The sequence below is a fragment of the Martes martes genome (assembly GCF_963455335.1).
Source record: "Martes martes genome assembly, chromosome: 11".
NCBI classification, from domain to species: domain Eukaryota; kingdom Metazoa; phylum Chordata; class Mammalia; order Carnivora; family Mustelidae; genus Martes; species Martes martes.
Window position 1 is genome coordinate 100,902,531 of NC_137899.1, and position 16,815 is coordinate 100,919,345.

The 16,815-nt window shown below is 46.2% G+C and overlaps 1 protein-coding gene across 1 annotated transcript in view; it reads left to right on the forward strand.

Moving 5' to 3' along the window:
* Positions 1-16,815, forward strand: part of CNTNAP2 (contactin associated protein 2) — a gene marked incomplete at both ends in the record, with an annotated part of 1,866,690 nt that overhangs the window by 1,792,529 nt on the left and 57,346 nt on the right. The window contains 3 exon segments of the mRNA XM_080819035.1: positions 1,911-2,147; positions 10,240-10,374; positions 10,377-10,453. Of these exon segments, the coding sequence (XP_080675161.1) occupies positions 1,911-2,147; positions 10,240-10,374; positions 10,377-10,453 (449 nt within the window).

Genomic DNA, 16,815 nt, shown 5'->3' on the forward strand with positions numbered 1-16,815 from the left:
CCTCACGTTCCAGAGCCCCTGTATTATGTGGTCCTGCGCCCACCACAGTGCTTCCGGAGATGCCTGGTGGTCTGGATCCCCTAGATCAAGGGCTTCCTGGGAGCAGCGATGGTAACCTCGGGGCCCAGCGGAGTGCCTGGCATCCCGAGGGGACTCAGCAGGTGTTTGCTGAAAGCCTGGGAAAGCCAACTCAGGACCCTCCAGGCAGTGAGACGGGGCTTCTTATCACATTACCTGCTGTGTAAGCCTCTATGACACTCACCAGAAGGATTCCAGATTGTGGATGTGTCCCCTCCCATGCCCACGGCTGGACAGGACGACCCCAAGGTGGCAGCGACCATACTATATGCGTCTGACATCCCAGTGAGTCGTTCAGTGACTCGTGTGGGTTACATATTGTTTAATCCTGGGATTCCCATCGGGGCACTGTCAGCATTTGAGCAAGACAGTTCTGAATTCTGTAAGACTCACACACTGCCGTCTGGTTAACAGGTTAACAGGTTGGTTAGTGGGTTAACACAGACCAGATCCACCCCGTGGGTGCCTGACTCCCTGATTCACTACGCCGTGCCCACTCTGTTGGGTTCTACGGGCAGTGAAGTTTGAGAACTCCTTCCAGAACAGCACCAAAGAGGGCAGAGGAACGGTAACTGCGAGACCAAACAAAGCTTGTTAGGAACCCCAGCCTTTCGTCCTGATGTAGGAAATGATTTTGGAACTCTGAGGAGCACGCAATGGGAGAATCAGCGGAGGAGCCTGTTAGCGGGAAGCCTAGGGGGCTCAGTCAGTTGGACGGCTGCCTTCAGCTCGGGTCATGATCCTGGGGTCCTGGGGTGGAGCCCCGAATTGGGCTCCCTGCTTGGCAGAGAGTCTGCTTCTCCCTCTGCCCCTCCCCCCACTAATGTGCTCTCTCTCTCTCGAAAATAAATAAATAAAATCTTAAAAAAAAAAAAAAAAGGGCGGGTGTCTAGGTGGCTCGATCATTAAGCATCTGCCTTCGGCTCAGGTCATGATCCCAAGGTCCTGGGATTGAGCCCCGAATTGGGCTCCCTGCTCAGCGGGAGCCTGCTTCCCCCTCCGCCCCTCCCCCCCACTCATATGTGTGTGCGTGTTCTCTCTCTCTCTCTCTCTCTCTCTCAAAAATAAATAAATAAATTCTTTAAAAAAAAAAAAGGAACCAATTAGCAATGATTAGGCCATTGACAGAGACCAATGAAGGGTTAGTGACTATTCTTCTGATTTAATAATAATAATAGATGCTATTATTATTTTTATTTATTTATTTGTGTTGATCATTTCACATTATCTCTTATTGTCTCCCGTTCACCTATAAAATACTGAGGCCTAAAGCAGTTAAGTAACTTCCCATAAAGCCACACGGTAATTAATTAATGGTCATATGTGAGCCCAGTTGTCTCAAACTTCACGTCTTACAATTTTAAGCTTCCCGGGACCTCCTCAGGGACTGGTCGAGGGCTCTCCTATGCAAACATCCAGAACAACTCCAGTCTCAAAGAGGAAGCCCGTGAGCTCCTTAAATTGGTGTTCGTGGTAAACCACTGCCTTTTCAGGGTGCTTCTTCAACCTAAATCAGTTATTTGGCCTAAGCCCGATACATGCAAACTCTTTCTGGTATGATTTTAGTTTCTTAATTTTTATGAATATATATGTATCTTTTTAATTTACAGATCTGCGTGCTCTATTACATGCTCCTTCCTTTCCGGGGGGCTGAGGGAGGTAGTTGATCCATGTTAATGAAATAAGGCCCATCTCTATAGACAGTAGCCCCATCTGATCCCGTCCTGGAGGCAGGGCCTGCCTTCCCTGAACAAGGAGCTTGAAGTGTTGTCAGTATCAGCGTCCAGTTTCCCCTCATTTGTCAATTTCTTCCACCCGTTTTGTTTCAACAGATGTTGGCGCGTTTTTTGAAGAGGGGATGTGGCTACGGTATAACTTCCAGGCATCGGGGGTCAGCGGCAAAGAATCGGGCGTCAGGTCAGACAGCTCCCCCGATCAGCAGAGCGCCCCTGCCGACCTGGCGCACGAGGGGATCCGCTTCAGCTTCAGTACCTCCAAGGCGCCCTGCATTCTCCTCTACGTGAGCTCCTTCACGACAGACTTCTTGGCAGTGCTCATCAAACCCGCCGGTAAGGACAAGCATGCCTAGCCTCGGCTGATATTTAATGTTGGGTGAACAGAATGTTCTAGAAAGTCTGGGTTGCTCTGGTCTTGTCCTTTATTCTCCCCAGGACATTGAGTGAGTCATCCAATGTCTTTGAACCTCATTTCCCTATGTGAGAGCCAGGAAGGCAGCTTGTCGGTGTCACAGTAGTGATGTCGCTAAGCCATGTCAGGTTCTTTATGGGAAGCATATTACATGAATATGAGGTTGTTTTGTATGTATAATGATGATTTTTTGTTCCTGTCAAATGAAGACATGCACTGCTGTACTAAATAGAGAAGAGCTCTGAAGTAGTAAAATTAATTTAACATAAATCAATGAGGTATCCTGATGTATGATAACTTATCAGTAGGTTCCTTCATAACATACGTAGCTTTCCATAGAAATGGAAAACCAGAGATGTTTTCATTCCTAAACCCTCTCAGAATGTTACATTCATAGAATAATTCCCTGGCATAAGGCTGGGTTAAAGCCAGAGTATATTTACCACCTTGATTTGCAAATATGCATGGAGCCCCAGAGGGTCAGAGTGAGACTAAAATCAGCATCTTGGGAGAATAGTCAAGTGCACTCATGACCTTTCAGAGAAGTCTGAGCAGTTCTGGAACACAGGAGCGTGCCCAACACTGAGGGGCCGTTCCTCTCAGAAAACCTGAATCCTGAGACACTTAAAAGTTCTTGGGGCACCTGGGTGGCTCGGTTGGTTAAGCAGCTGCCTTCGGCTCAGGTCATGATCCCAGGGTCCTGGGATCGAGCCCCACGTCAGGCTCCCTGCTCAGCAGAGAGCCTGTTTCTCCCTCCCCCTCTGCCTGCCTCTCTGCCTACTTGTGTTCTGTCTGTCAAATAAATAAATAAAATCTTTAAAAAGAAAAAAGCTCTAAGAAGATCACTTTTTCCCAAATAAGAATATTGTAGGTTGATCAGGGAGCGAATCTCTTTCATTCATTTCCCAGAGAGATGACATGGGCCGAGGATGTGGAGATGCCTGTCTCTTTGCCCACACCTCCTGGCTCTGCACGGAGTAATACAAAATCTTAGCTTCATAAAGATCAGGATTCTCTTCCGTGGGAGCAAAAATTATTATTACAGATCCAGGCCAGCTTGAGTTTGAAAACATGGTAAATTCTTCAGTTTCTCTGGTCAATTCATTGTTGGTTAAAAAGATTGGGAGCAGGGGGAATATTTCCTAGTATTTTCCTTTTCAGAAATTATTCCTAAAGAAATTAGCCAAAAACCAGACAAAGAGGCAGCATCAGAATGTTCCTCTTAGTGTTATTTATAAAAATAAGCATTAGGAAGGACCTAAAAAGTTCAACTGTAGTAAAATTGTTAGTAAAAGAGGGTGTCACCATTTTAAGGAATATTATGTATTCATTAAGAATAATACTTAATGTGGAGCGATGGAGAAAAAAGTATGGAGAAAAAAAATTATGTACTACAATGTTAAACCAAAAAAAAAAAAGAAGAAGAAGAAGAAGCAAGAAAGAAAAAAGGCAAGATAGAGGCTTGACTGTACAGTATCGGCTTAGATCTGTGAAAAATAAAGATGGAAGACAGAAAGCGATAATATGAGCACAAAGCAGTTCTTTATGGTTGATTTGCTTCTCCTGAATAATATTCTTTTATAAATGTCAAATGCTCAGGGGCACCTGGATGGCTCATTGGGTTAAGCCTCTGCCTTTGGCTCAGGTCATGATCTCAGAATCCTGGGATCGAGCCCCGCATCAGGCTCTCTGCTTCCCTCTCTCTCTCTGCCTGCCTGCTTGTGATCTCTCTCTCTCTCTCTCTCTCTGTGTGAAATAAATAAATAAAATCTTAAAAAAAAAAATGTCAAATGCTCACAATGAGCAAGCATCGCTGTTGTAATCAGAAAAGATACTACTACTCCTTAAGTCACTGCCGCATCAAACCTAGTCCCCAGCTGTAGTGGGAACTCACCTTCCCATAAGCTACCCCCGTCCCCATGAGCACTCATGCTGGTGTCTCTGGGAGTTCACCGCGTGCAAGGATTTTGAGTAATCGATTCATATTGGTGCTATCATTTAATGATGCCTGAAGGTGGGCTGTGTTGCACACACATGAATTCCTACAAGCCACACAGCCATGAGGTAGATACCATTCTTTATTCCCTGTCAACAGATGATAAAACTGGGGAGTACGGAGAGGTTAAGTGACTTGCACACTGACTGGGGAAGGCAAAACCAGGATTCCTAAGCTCAAGTGTCTGATTCCAGGCCCCGAGACCTCCTCTGCCCTCTCCATATGGCAGAGATCTCTAGCACACTCCCAGCTTGCTTGGAAAGCAGGACGAATCGGTTTCTTGAACTTTGCAAGGCCATCTTCAAACTGCTGATGAAAATGTGGTTTTGTTCACACTTCAAAGACTGCATTTTTTTATTAATTAACATTTAAAGTTAGAAAAATGTGAAGAATTCGTTTAGGAAAAAAATATCAATAAGTTCTATGCCAAAATATCAGGAAAAAAATTAAAAAACCAGAAAGTCTTCACTAAATGTCCCAGCATCCCTCATACTTAACATATTGAAAGTTGTAGTACGGTCACGGTTCCCCCAACATGGGCCCCTCTTCCGGACCTCAGCTTCTGCCAGGGCTACCCCCTCCAGACCCCCAATTCCCAAGTGCACTGTCATTCACAAATGCGCCATCCTTCCCCTTTGGGGGGCCACCCAGGCAAACAAGGGCTGCAGAGTCTAGTCACACTGTGTCCCTCAGGGGTATCTCTCTCTTTCCTTCCCCACTGCTGGTCTCCTGACAAACATTTTCCAGCTTCGTTCCTGCCAAAGCACATACAGATGATTACATGTGAAATGGCACTTGAGTAAATGGACGAGGCCATTTGGGTTCAGGAGGCCACCAACCTGATGACTCCAGCAGCCCGGCCCGCTGAGGGTCTGCCGAGGTCTGAGGGGCGCCCAGCTCCTAGAACAGCATTAGCCCCTCCGTGGAACAGCAGTGCGCCTCACACCCATCCCTCTCCCTTCTTCTGGTCCCTCCCTGCTCGCTCTTACGCACCACGGCCTCCACTAGGCCATGTCCCTCATCATGCCTCCAGGAGGGCTCTCCTCCTCCCAGGAAGGGCAGAAGAAATCCCAAATCCCACATCCTGCCTGTGGCTCCGGAGTGAGGGCTCCCGAGGGGAGAGCTCCGAGCGCGGAACCGGAAAGTCTGGGTTTGAATCTGCTTCCGCCTTGGGCAAGGTGTGTGACCGTGACCGTGAGCAGTTAGCCCTTCCGGGCCCAGGGCTCTCTTGTGTGAAAGAGCGCCTCCCTCGTGGGGGTGTTGTGAAAATGGCACGAGGCAGTAAGGAGAAAGCAGGACCCTGTCCCCATGCAGCCTGTCCTCCAGGGAGGTGTCGCAGACACTACGTAAGCGTCAGCCGTTACTACTGGCCCCGGCCCACGGATTTAATCTACATCCTGCCACGTATTCAGTGCCACCCAGCCCTGCTCCTCCTCATTATTCCCCAAGTTCACGTGACACCTTGCCCCTGCCCACCGCCGGGCTCTTGTACCCGGGGGAGCTGCATCTGCCTCTGGGCGCTGACACCTGCCTTTCATTCCGGAGCCAGATCGAGTCTCCCCTCCTTTCAGTGACTTCACCTTACTTTAGACTCCCATTCTGCTTACTTTCCACGGCATTTGTTTGGCATTTACTGTACTGTTGTCTGTCCTTGTTATAAATACTCGCTGTCTTCCCAGCGAGATGAGAAGCCCCCAGCACTACATTTCCTGCCTACGATAGGTGCCCCGTAAGTGTTTGCTGATGATAATGATGATGGCCAGGAGAGAATAAATCTGTTAAGCCCATTATTTGCCGTAGCCAATAAAAGAGCCGTCCCTTATAACTGCTTTAATTCACTTGGGAGATAAACGTGAGATGCAGGAAGTGAAGTATTTTTCCATTTTAATAATATTTTATATTAATGGAAAATATTAATATTCTCCCACCGCCATTTAGTGGTTCTCTGGTACTATTATTTGAAAGGAATAAATATATCATTTAAACTTTATTATTCAAGAAAATTGCCATTACTGTTTATGGAGATCCACTACATATAAATTTAACGTTCCAACTCGTCTGTTTTCTCAAAGCAAATCATAGCAGTTGCCATTAAGTGAAGCAGTTACAGAAATTTTAAATCATATTTACAAAGGAAGAAAGCCAGAAAGGAGAAAAAATAATGAAAACAGCTTAATACTGATTTTAATGAGCTGGGGAACGTAATGGGACCGATGACAAAGACAATAGGGCAGAAAATGTCTGGTTTTTTGCTTGATTACTGTTTCCTCCGACCTCTAGTCCTCAAAGGTGGGGTCTGGTCGTTCTTCTCTTTGTATCCCCAGGGCCAGACACAGGGGTTTGGAGATGGACCTGGGTCTTAGAGGGGACTCTGCACTGAGGCCAGCCAGACAGCCCACGTTCAGGCCTTGAAAAATTGGATTCAACGGTGCTTTTCATGAGCGCTGAATAAATATCTTCTGAAGAAATGAGTAAATAAATGATGAATGAATACAGCTGTATATTAAAGAAAACTGGCTGTGATTGTATGCAGTCCAAGCACAAGAAGGAGGGAATAAAAACTCGAGACAGTCAACTTGTTCTTCTGCACATAGCCACGCAACTGTTTAATCACCCCCTGTTCAGTCCCAAACAACAGATTGTTTTTAATGCTATTAGGGTAAAGGGAAAAAATAAGGTAAAACACCAAGGAGTGGGGAAAGAGGCAGCTCAGAAAAAGGGAGCAGGGTATTCAAAGGTCCTGGGGTAGAAAGAAGAATTGTATTTTCTAGGGTATAACAGAAGTCCAAGGTAGCTTGAATGTAAAAAGTGAGAGAGTAAATGGCATCATTTAAAATAACATAACAGGCAGAACTCACATCAGACAAGGCACCACACATTACATTAAGAATGTATGTCTTCATCATATGTGCACCTAGAAGGCTTTGAAGAGTTTTTAGTGACCCAGTGGCATCATCAATTATGCATTTTGAAAAAATCTCTCTGCAAGAAAAAAAGCACAGAAGCACGGAGACCGCCACTCATTCATTCAATAGACATGTTTATTCAGCAACTACTAAGTATCAGGCATTATTCTAGGAACTGGAAATAAAGTACAGAGAATATAAACAAAATTTATTACTCTCATGGGGAAAAACTAAGGCAGAAAAGGGAGGATCTGGCCAAGGAAAAAGAGTGGGTAAATTCTTCTTTTAATGAGGAAATCACAGAAATAATCACTGAGAAGATATTTAAGCAAAGATCTAAAACGGGTAAGGAGTCCACCATGCAGAATACTGGGGACTGAGCATCCTAGACAGAAGAGCCAGCCAGTGCAAAGGTCCTGCGGCAGGAACATGCTGGCTTCTGAGGAAACAACAAGGAGGCTAAAGAAGACGGATGAGGAGTTAGTAAGGAGGAGAATAAGAGATTATGTCAGAGATAATAGGGCAAGATCATATAGGGCCTGGTGAGCTCTTAGGCAGACTATGATTTTTACTCTGGTTGAGATAGGAAGCCATGGAGGGTTCTGAGCAGAGCATCACTCTGCCCTCTGAGAAGGGTCTGGATATGTGGGGGCAGAGGCTGGGTTGGGGTAGGGAGGTTGGAGAATGGCAGAAGCAAAGAGGTTTGTTAGTATGGCGGTGAGTCCAGTAATCCAGGTAAATGATGGTGGTGGCTAGGTCCGGGGGTAGAAATGGAGGGGATGAAAAGACATGTGTCAGGGTATATTTGAAAGAGCCAAAGAGAGCTGCTGACAGATCGTATGTGTAATATAGGAGGAAGAGGGGAGGCAAGGCTTTTGCCAGGAATAGCCTGAAGCTTGAAGTAGCTATTAACCGAAATGTGGAAGATTGACATGGAATACTTTTTGGGGGGAAAGGTCAAGAGTTTGTTTTTTGCATATGATGTGTTTAAAGTGCCGGTAAGACCTCTCCTTTAATGGGATTGGTAGTGAAGACGAGCAGAGAAAGAGGGGATTCAGCTAACAGTGAAATGAGGCCAAGAGGAGTCATTGTTAAGGAGAAACAGATTCGGATCAGGTGGTCCAGGCAAAGAGGACGCAGGTGAGGCTCAGGTGGTGGTGGACCAGTCCCTGAAACCAGGTGGTCAGCACCAAGGCGCCAAGACAAGCCAGCTCTGGCCGGAGCTCCATCTGCCAGGAGGTGGGCTCCCCTAAGGTCCACCAGGGCACCCCGGGTGCCAAGGGATGCCTGTGCTTCGATGGAGATGAAGGAGAGTATGTGAGTTCAGACACACCTAGGAGGTGAAAATCAGCAGCGCTTGACCGAAAGCTATAAGTAAACAAATCTAGGATGAAAACCTAAGGTAAAACTCAGAAACAGGGAAGGTTTGTCAAATTTGCTCAGAAAGCAAAATTAGGAAATACAGTTAAATTTTTATTGATCTAGTGTACACTGCTTTCAATTCCAGGGACACGGTAGAATATTTATAGAACATTTAAACCACCCGTGTAATGCTACATTGCCTCACTAAGGGAGGGCAGTATTTAGAAACTGTTGCATTTATTTGTGTATATATGGATACATATGGACATGATCAATTTCTGGGAAAAGACACTGCCAAATATTTCCAGTGACTTTCTTTTCTTTCTTTCTTTCTTTCTTTTTCTTCTGTTTACTTTCTAAGTTTTAATTAGGGGCGCCTGGGTGGCTCCGTGGGTTAAAGACTCTGCCTTCGGCTCAGGTCATGGTCCCAGGGTCCTGGGATCGAGCCCCGAATCAGGCTCTCTGCTCAGCAGGGAGCCTGCCTCCCCCTCTCTCTCTGCCTGCCTCTCTGCCTACTTGTGATCTCTGTCTGTCAAATAAATAAACAAAAGTCTTAAAAAAAAAAAAATCAGGATATACGGGGTGCCTGGGTGGCTCAGTGGGTTAAGCCTCTGCCTTCAGCTCAGGTCATGGTCTTGGGGTCCTGGGATCAAGTCACGCATCGGGGTCTCTGCTCAGCGGGAGCCTGCTCGCCGTCCCCCCCCCCCGCCACCGCCCCCGCCTGCCTCTCTGCCTACTTGTGCTCTCTCTGTCTGTGTCAAATAAATAAATAAATAAATCTTAAAAAAAAAAAAATCAGGATATCCATTTTGTCCCTCAAGACAGAAAATGAAAGAGGCAACAAAAACCCTGTGAGATGATTTAGTGGGTCAAACTCTTGCTAGGTTGCTGGCTTCGTCTTTAAGCTGTGAGATGTCAAAACTATTAATATGAAGATTGTAATCTGAGTTAGAAATGAGATAAAAAATTGATGTCTTTAAAAATCATAAATAAGAAATACAAGTTATGTTTGCTGTGCAGATTAATTAACAACAGGATCTAGGATATTATATCAGTCTTTCTGAATATTTTCTGTCATTACTGGGGAGAAGCAAGATGGAGAGGAAAAACAGAATAATTTGTTGAGGCCAAGTCAGCTGGAGTGGAGGGGCAGGGAGGACTCAGGGGCCCAGGAAGCCCATCTTTCCTTTGATTTGCATTCGGACTGATGCAATCTCTAACCTAGAATAAAATTTGTCGCTTCATTTTCTTGGTCTCAGTGAAGCCACCCCAAATCCCATGTATTTATCTTTTGTAAATTATGTTTCTTTTTAATATTGTATGCTCATGATTCTTTTATATGCCGAATGTCACACTTTGCTGATGGCATGAGACCGTCCCTGCATCCAGCATTTATTTTTTATTTCATATGGTATTTTGTCAGTCTGCAGGCGTCTCCACAGTCCTATATTGTATGTGTTCTCCTCCTCCTTCCCAGGCACAGTCCCAGCTTGGATCATTTGCCACTTCAGCTTGGAGATGATGGTCATGGGTAGCTCACTGTTGGTAGACTGTAAACCCCTGTGGGCCCAGTGCTCTTAACCCTTCTGATTCAGCATGCCATTGAATTAGCGAGGCAGAATTCAGAGCAGCCAGGGTATTCGCGGACAGCAGTGGGGGCAAGCCTGAGCATCAAGGGGGCAAGCCTGACCATCCAGTGAAACCTGGAGCGAAGAAATGACAAGAATTTCTTTTCTTTTCCTTCTATAGGAAGCTTACAGATTCGGTACAACCTGGGCGGCACCAGGGAGCCCTACAACATTGATGTAGATCATAGGAACATGGCCAATGGACAACCCCACAGCGTTAACATCACCCGGCACGAGAGGACCATATTTCTCAAGGTATACATACTGTACGCTCACCGAGTGTATGTGACACTGTATTACAATCTCTATCCTCTCTTGTATTTGGGCGCTGGCTTTGTTTTGGGGGCTTAAGTGTAAGATGCCCATTACACTTTCTCCTACAAAGTCCTAACCAGGGAAGTAGAACCATGTTTCGATACTAAAGGAAAGACACTGACGGAGTTAACGGTGAGGACATTTCTCAGGGAGAGGGTGGGATAAATGTTTGCTGTGTATATTCCTTGCATCTTGCTGCTTTTAGACTCACACATCTATCAGCCTCCTGTTTTTATCTACCACACCATCTTTTTTCTCCATGCTCTCAGATGTCTGAAGCTTATCATGTTTCCCAGCAAAGGTTATTTTGGTTTATCTGACCTACTTTCGCTACTCCAACACAATATGAATAACTGTTTTTTTTTTTTTCTCTCTCTGTGGATGCTTTGCCCGAAAAATTCTCAAAACACAGGCCTTCCCCAGAATCTCAGACTCCGGTTGTAGGCTTTCAGCACACAAAGGGATGGTTTTATTATGACAGTCCAGTTTTATTTCAGGTTCATTGATTGTCCCTACCCCCACCACCGATTTTCACAATGAAGAAACCAGCCTGGGAGGCACCATGAATAAAACATCGCATGAGGAAGTCTCCCTGGGAACGAAGCCAAAAGATCAAGGATGGGAACTGTCACTGCGTTCTCTAGAAGGAGTTCAAAATAGATACCTGTCAGGGAAAAGAACAGCAGGGGATCCTGTTTTGTCAGAGAGTGGAGTGCCGTTTGGCAGGGGTTCAGCGCAGTCAGACCTCGTTCGGATTCGGCTGGCTGCTGTGGCAAGTTCGGGTTGCAAAGAAAGGGCCCAAGTCCTGTCCGTGTTTGAGCAGCGGTGGATGTCAAATTCATAACTTGATACGGAGTTTACGCTTGGCCTTTAGCAGGAAATGCGAGAGGGTATTTTAAGGACAGGTCTTTCCTAGGAAATTGACAACGTGCAGTTACAGTTTCTCGTGCAATCAATCAAATAGGTGTAAAGAAGATTGCCTCACGGTGGTGGGCGCGGTGCCTGGCTCATCTGGGAAGCCGCAGATCATGTACTGGGCAAAAGCAAGCCCATCTTGAACCGTACCTCCAGGTTTATTCCGAAAAGCCAGCAAGACCAGGAGGGATACACTTCATATCATTATAGGATTAGGATGGTTTTGTACCATTTTTTCATTATGTGTATTGGCTTTTAATTAGAAACATTCCCTCATTTTGACCCATGCCATCTGTCACCTCTTTTCAAGTGACGTCTCTTGCTATTGCGGCATTACGGAATAATGTTAGAAGTTAAAAAGAGGGGCGCCTGGGTGGCTCAGTCGGTTAAGCCTCTGCCTTCGGCTCCGGTCATGATCCCAGGGTCCTGGGATCAAGCCCTGCATCGGGCTCCCTGTTCAGCGGGGAGCCTGCTTCTCCCTTGCCCACTCCCCCAGCTTGTGTTCCGTCTCTGGGGGGAGCCACGGCCACAGGGGAGGACCGGGTGAGTGGGCTGGGGGAGCAGAGCTGATAGAGCCATTTCTGGGTGTATTTCCCAAAATGAGGTCCAGAGGAAAGACAGGTAAGGCAGGCCCCCCTCCTGGCACATTCAGCCAACTGGGGATTCTTTGGAACTAGTGAGCCACCCTTTTTTGTTTTTGTTTTTAAGATTTTATCTATTTATTTGAGAGAGGGAGAAAGTGAGCACAAGCAGGGGAAGGACCGGAGGGAGAGGGAAAAGCAGACTCCCGCTGAGCAGGGAACCCCCTGAGGTGGGGCTTCATCCCAGGACCCCGGGATCATGACCTGAGCCAAAGGCAGACGCTTAACCGACTGAGCCACCCAGGTGCCTCCTAACCAGCAACCCTTTAAGAACAAATATGAGCTTAATCAGAGCTGCTACCTGCCACAGAATTAGGGATTGCCCTGAAGACAGGGAGAGGGGGAGGGGTTGGGAGAGGGATAGGCTGTTTTAGGAATTTGGGGCTTTTGAGGCATGGAAAGCCAGAGAAGTCTAGAGAGCAGGAGACTGAGGCCTGGGGGTGGGGCGGGGGGAGTCCGGTTCTACTGCTCAGAGTTCTTGTTGCAAGTGACTGAAAACCAACTCGGAACTCATTTGTAGGGAGAATTCCTAGTGTAGGTCATGGAATTTAAGAAAGGGCAAACTAATATTCTGGAAGAAAATCCAGGGGACCTGGAGGACTACAGTGAAGACTAGAAGCTGTTGACCCTCTCCCACCCCTCCCTCTTCCGCGCCTTGATCCCTCTCTGAGGACGGGGCTACTACCTCTTCTGCAGGCTCCCTCTGTTACGTATGGTAGGAGGCAAACACAGGAGCATGGGGCAGGCTCACGTCTCCGTTCTGCTACAAGAAGAAGGTCTCTTGGTTCTCATTTCAAAACCTCAGGGAAGGTCTGTGATTGGTCTGGCTTGTGTTGCGTGTTGATCTGTTGGAAGGAGAGACAATGATGCTGGGCAGCCCCAGTGAGATGCTTGGGGGTGAGGGAGGGAACTGGGGAGAATCCTCCAAAAGAATAGGAATGTGGTTCCAGACAAAAAGACATGAGAGGGGTGAAAACGGGCTGCGCCAGGCTTGAGGTTACAAACAGCATAGAGTCGGGAAGCACCCCGAAATCATGGATGGAATTCTGCCACAGGAATTATACCGAGTGTGGTGGAGGCTCCTGCCCTCTGTCCTTCTGTCGTATAGAACAATGCAATTGCACTGAAATTTCTGGATGTGTTTAGAAAGCCAGATGCCTCAACCCACTTGAATTCAGCCAGAAAAGACCTCATGGCTGCTGGTGCGCCGGTCTTCTCAGCCTCTCCATCCCAGCTCAGATGGAAAATAAAGTTAGGAAGAAAAGATACGGAAAAGTAGGTCAGACAGACTCCCTGCCCTGCTTTCTTTCTGGTGGGAAGGCCTTGTGGAGAATGTAGGTAAATCTGAAGGTACCTTTAGAACCCTAGGAACTGACCTTTTTTCTGGAAGCCATCTACAAATTCATCTTAAGAACTTCTACAACTTCAAGAAGTTGGGAGAGAAAACAGGAAAATGTTCATCTTGATTATTTCTGTGTGAAGGGATTATAAACGGCTTGTTTTCCTCTAGAGTTTTCTGTATGTCCTCATTTTCTCTTATAAGCATGCGTGGCAATTTCTGAGGGGGCACGTGTTGCATTTTTATAATCAAACAAAAATAGGAAACACACAGATATCTTCCATCCATTCTGAGAGTCCCCAATTGTATAACAAAATATAATGACAAAGATATTCAGATAATTTCAAATTAAAATGCACTCCTAATCAAAGAACAAAAATAAGGCAAATTCAACCCTGAATATAAAATGCTGTGGAATGATGCCTCTGGAATTAAGGTGAAATTTTACACGTTTATATATATATTCACAAACAGCACATCATCCCAACGATGTTTATCAGTGTTTACGGTGTTTTTAAAAAGAAGGTTTACTTCCCTAGCTGGGTTTGGCTAAAGCTAACATTAAATTAATTTGCATTCCCTGAGCACATACTGTCTGAAATGGTGCTGAGCCCTTGAGGGAAATTGACCTTGGATGAAACATTTGCTGCCAAAACACAAAGTGCCCAATCTCCACATAGATAATGAGGAGCTGACTCCAGGAGTCATCAGACACCGGCGTGAGCCAGAGCCCGTGACAACCCTCGAGTGGCGTCATTTATGAAAACTCACAGTTGCACCAGGGATAATAGCTGAAGGCTTCCCGCCAGTCGAGATGTAAGACAAACCCCGGGCGGGCGGAGAGCACCTGAGAGAGTCCTGTACGCGATGAAAATTCATGCCGATTAGATGACGCCAAGAGCCAAATATCACGAGGAATGATTTCAAAGTCTCGGGTCACAAAGCCCTTCTTCTCGCTTTCCTTCCTGCCCGCTGTCCCGAGCTTGTTTCTGTTCCCTTCCTTTCTTTTCGTCCCCCATCCCACTGCTGGAGGGACGTCAGGTGGCTCGCAGGCGGTCCGAACAGTGACATAGGGAGCTGAAGGAAGTCCCAAAGGTATACGTGTATTTCTTCCATGCCCTGGATTATATTTGCTGGCTAGGAAGCTGCCCCTAGCCCGGTCCACTTGGGCAATGTCACGTCCACGAGCATGGCTCACATTCATGAGTGTTCGCTGTGTCCTCGGCGCTGAGCTAAGGATGTCAGTCACGTCCTCTCATTCAGTCCTCACCGGAACCGTGTCAGATGCGCAGGGTTATGGTCCCCGATTTAGAGAAGTGGAAACCGAAGCTCAGATCATCTGACGTAACTCGCCTCAAGGTCAAGAGTAGGAAGCTGCCGAAGCACGGATGGACCTAGGTCAGTCCCACTTTCGTCCCCACGTGCTCCTAACCATCCCTTAGTAGCGAGGTGTCTGGAAGGATGGGCACAGGCCTTGAAAGCCGATGCCTTCAGGGGCACCTGGTGGCTCTGTCCGTTGAGCGTCCAGCTCTTGATTTCGGCTCAGGTTGTGATCTCAGGGTCCTGGGGTCAAGCCCTGTGTCGGGCTCCCCACTCAGTGTAGAGTCTGCCCGGGGAGTCTCCCTCGGCCTCTGCCCCTCCCCCTGCTTGCAAGCACAGGACACACCCTCTCTCTCAAATAAATTTTAAAATCTTTACAACAATAAAGAAAGTGGATACCTGTTGCTGGTAAAAATTTGAGCGGTTATTACAACAGTAATGACAATAATTGTTATTAGTATGAAATAGTTCAAAAATATGCAAAAGCACAGAGAATAATAATATGTATTTACCGGCCAAACATTACAAATTTGGGGATTTTGCTCTGTTTCTTCAGACTTTTTTTTTTTTTTAATGCAGTGATAGTCAAGGCTCCTGGCCCTCCTTGTTACACAGTGAGCCCTGAGAAAGGCAGTGGACAGTGCCTTGAGGAGCATTCCTGCAACAAAAGTGTTTTCCACAAGGCCGTTCCATGTAGCAACTCTAACGAAATTCAGGCATAATTTAAACATCGGATTTCAGTGGCGCATAGATGGCTCTGTCAGTTAAGCGTCCGCCTTCAGCTCAGGTCATGATCCTGGGGGCCTGAGGTGGGGCCTGGGTTGTTGGGCTCCTTGCTCAGCAGGGAGTCTGCTTCTCCCTCTACCCCTCCCCCCCAGCTCATGCTCTCTCTCTTTCACTCTCACTCTCATTCAAAATCTTTTTAAAAACTGGATTTCAGTACAAACAAATCCAGAGGGAGTCGGAGGAGGGGTGATGAGCCCACGAAGGGGAGGAGGGGCCGACGTGACCCAGCATTTTGATACTCTGGCCTCATCCAAGGGCAGAACTAGCTCCAAAAAATGAATAAACTGCACGTTCTTAGAATAACTATGACATATTCGGGGGCTTTGATGGAAGTTAAACAATAGAGAGCTCAGGGATATGTTCTCTGGCACAGATACTCAGAGTCTATATTCTCCCAAAACCAAATGAACAGATGGTAAGGATGTCATGTTCATTTTGGCTTTCATCTAACTGGAGGGCCATCCCGTCATTGCCAAGAAGAGGCTAACAGATTTCTCCTGCAAGCAAAATTAAGGACTTTTTTTTTTCTTCTTTTTGTTGGTTAACTGAACATAATAATAAAAAAAATTTTTTTAATTAAGGACCTGTAAAAAAAAAAACTCTCAAGTTCTTAAGAACAAATGATTAGGTCCCCCGAGTTTTGTACCACAAAGAGCGTGACTTCAGCTGTTTTCATCAGGAATTTTCAAAAAAAGTTTTTAAAAAATCACTGCATTCTGTCTTTTAAAATAAAATAAAGATGATAATTTCTTACCTGCTATTAATCAGAATTACAATCAAATTATATAAAAACAGGGGCGCCTGGGTGGTTCAGTGGGTTAAGCCTCTGCCTTCAGCTCAGGTCATGATCTCGGGGTCCTGGAATCGAATCCCGCGTCGGGCTCTCTGCTCAGCAGGGAGCCTGTTTCCCCCTCTCTCTCTGCCTGCCTCTCTGCCTACTTGTGATCTCTCTGTCAAACAAATAAAATCTTTTTAAAAAATTATATAAAAGCAGTCACTAATGGAGCTTGCTAATGGAGCTGTATATTGATAGGGATCCTAAAAATGGTCAGAGAGGAGTAATCAACGGAAACAAACACTCTGCTCCATGCTAGGGACAGAGGGACGGATGCAAATGTTAGGATAGCACCAGTGGCTGCTACAAAGTAACCCTCAAACCTCAGTGGTTTAACCCAATGAAGGACTCACTTAGATATTTTTAGAAAAGCAAAGTCCTGTGGTCCCTAGTAGTGATGAAACCATGCTAGGGAGGCATTCTAAGGACCCATACCCACCACCCATCTAGCCTTCCCCTTGGTGGGGGAGTATAGTTCCTGACTAAATAAAATCTCTGTCCATTAATTAGTGTGGCCTCCATGACTCTGTCCTCCAGGAGGCTGTA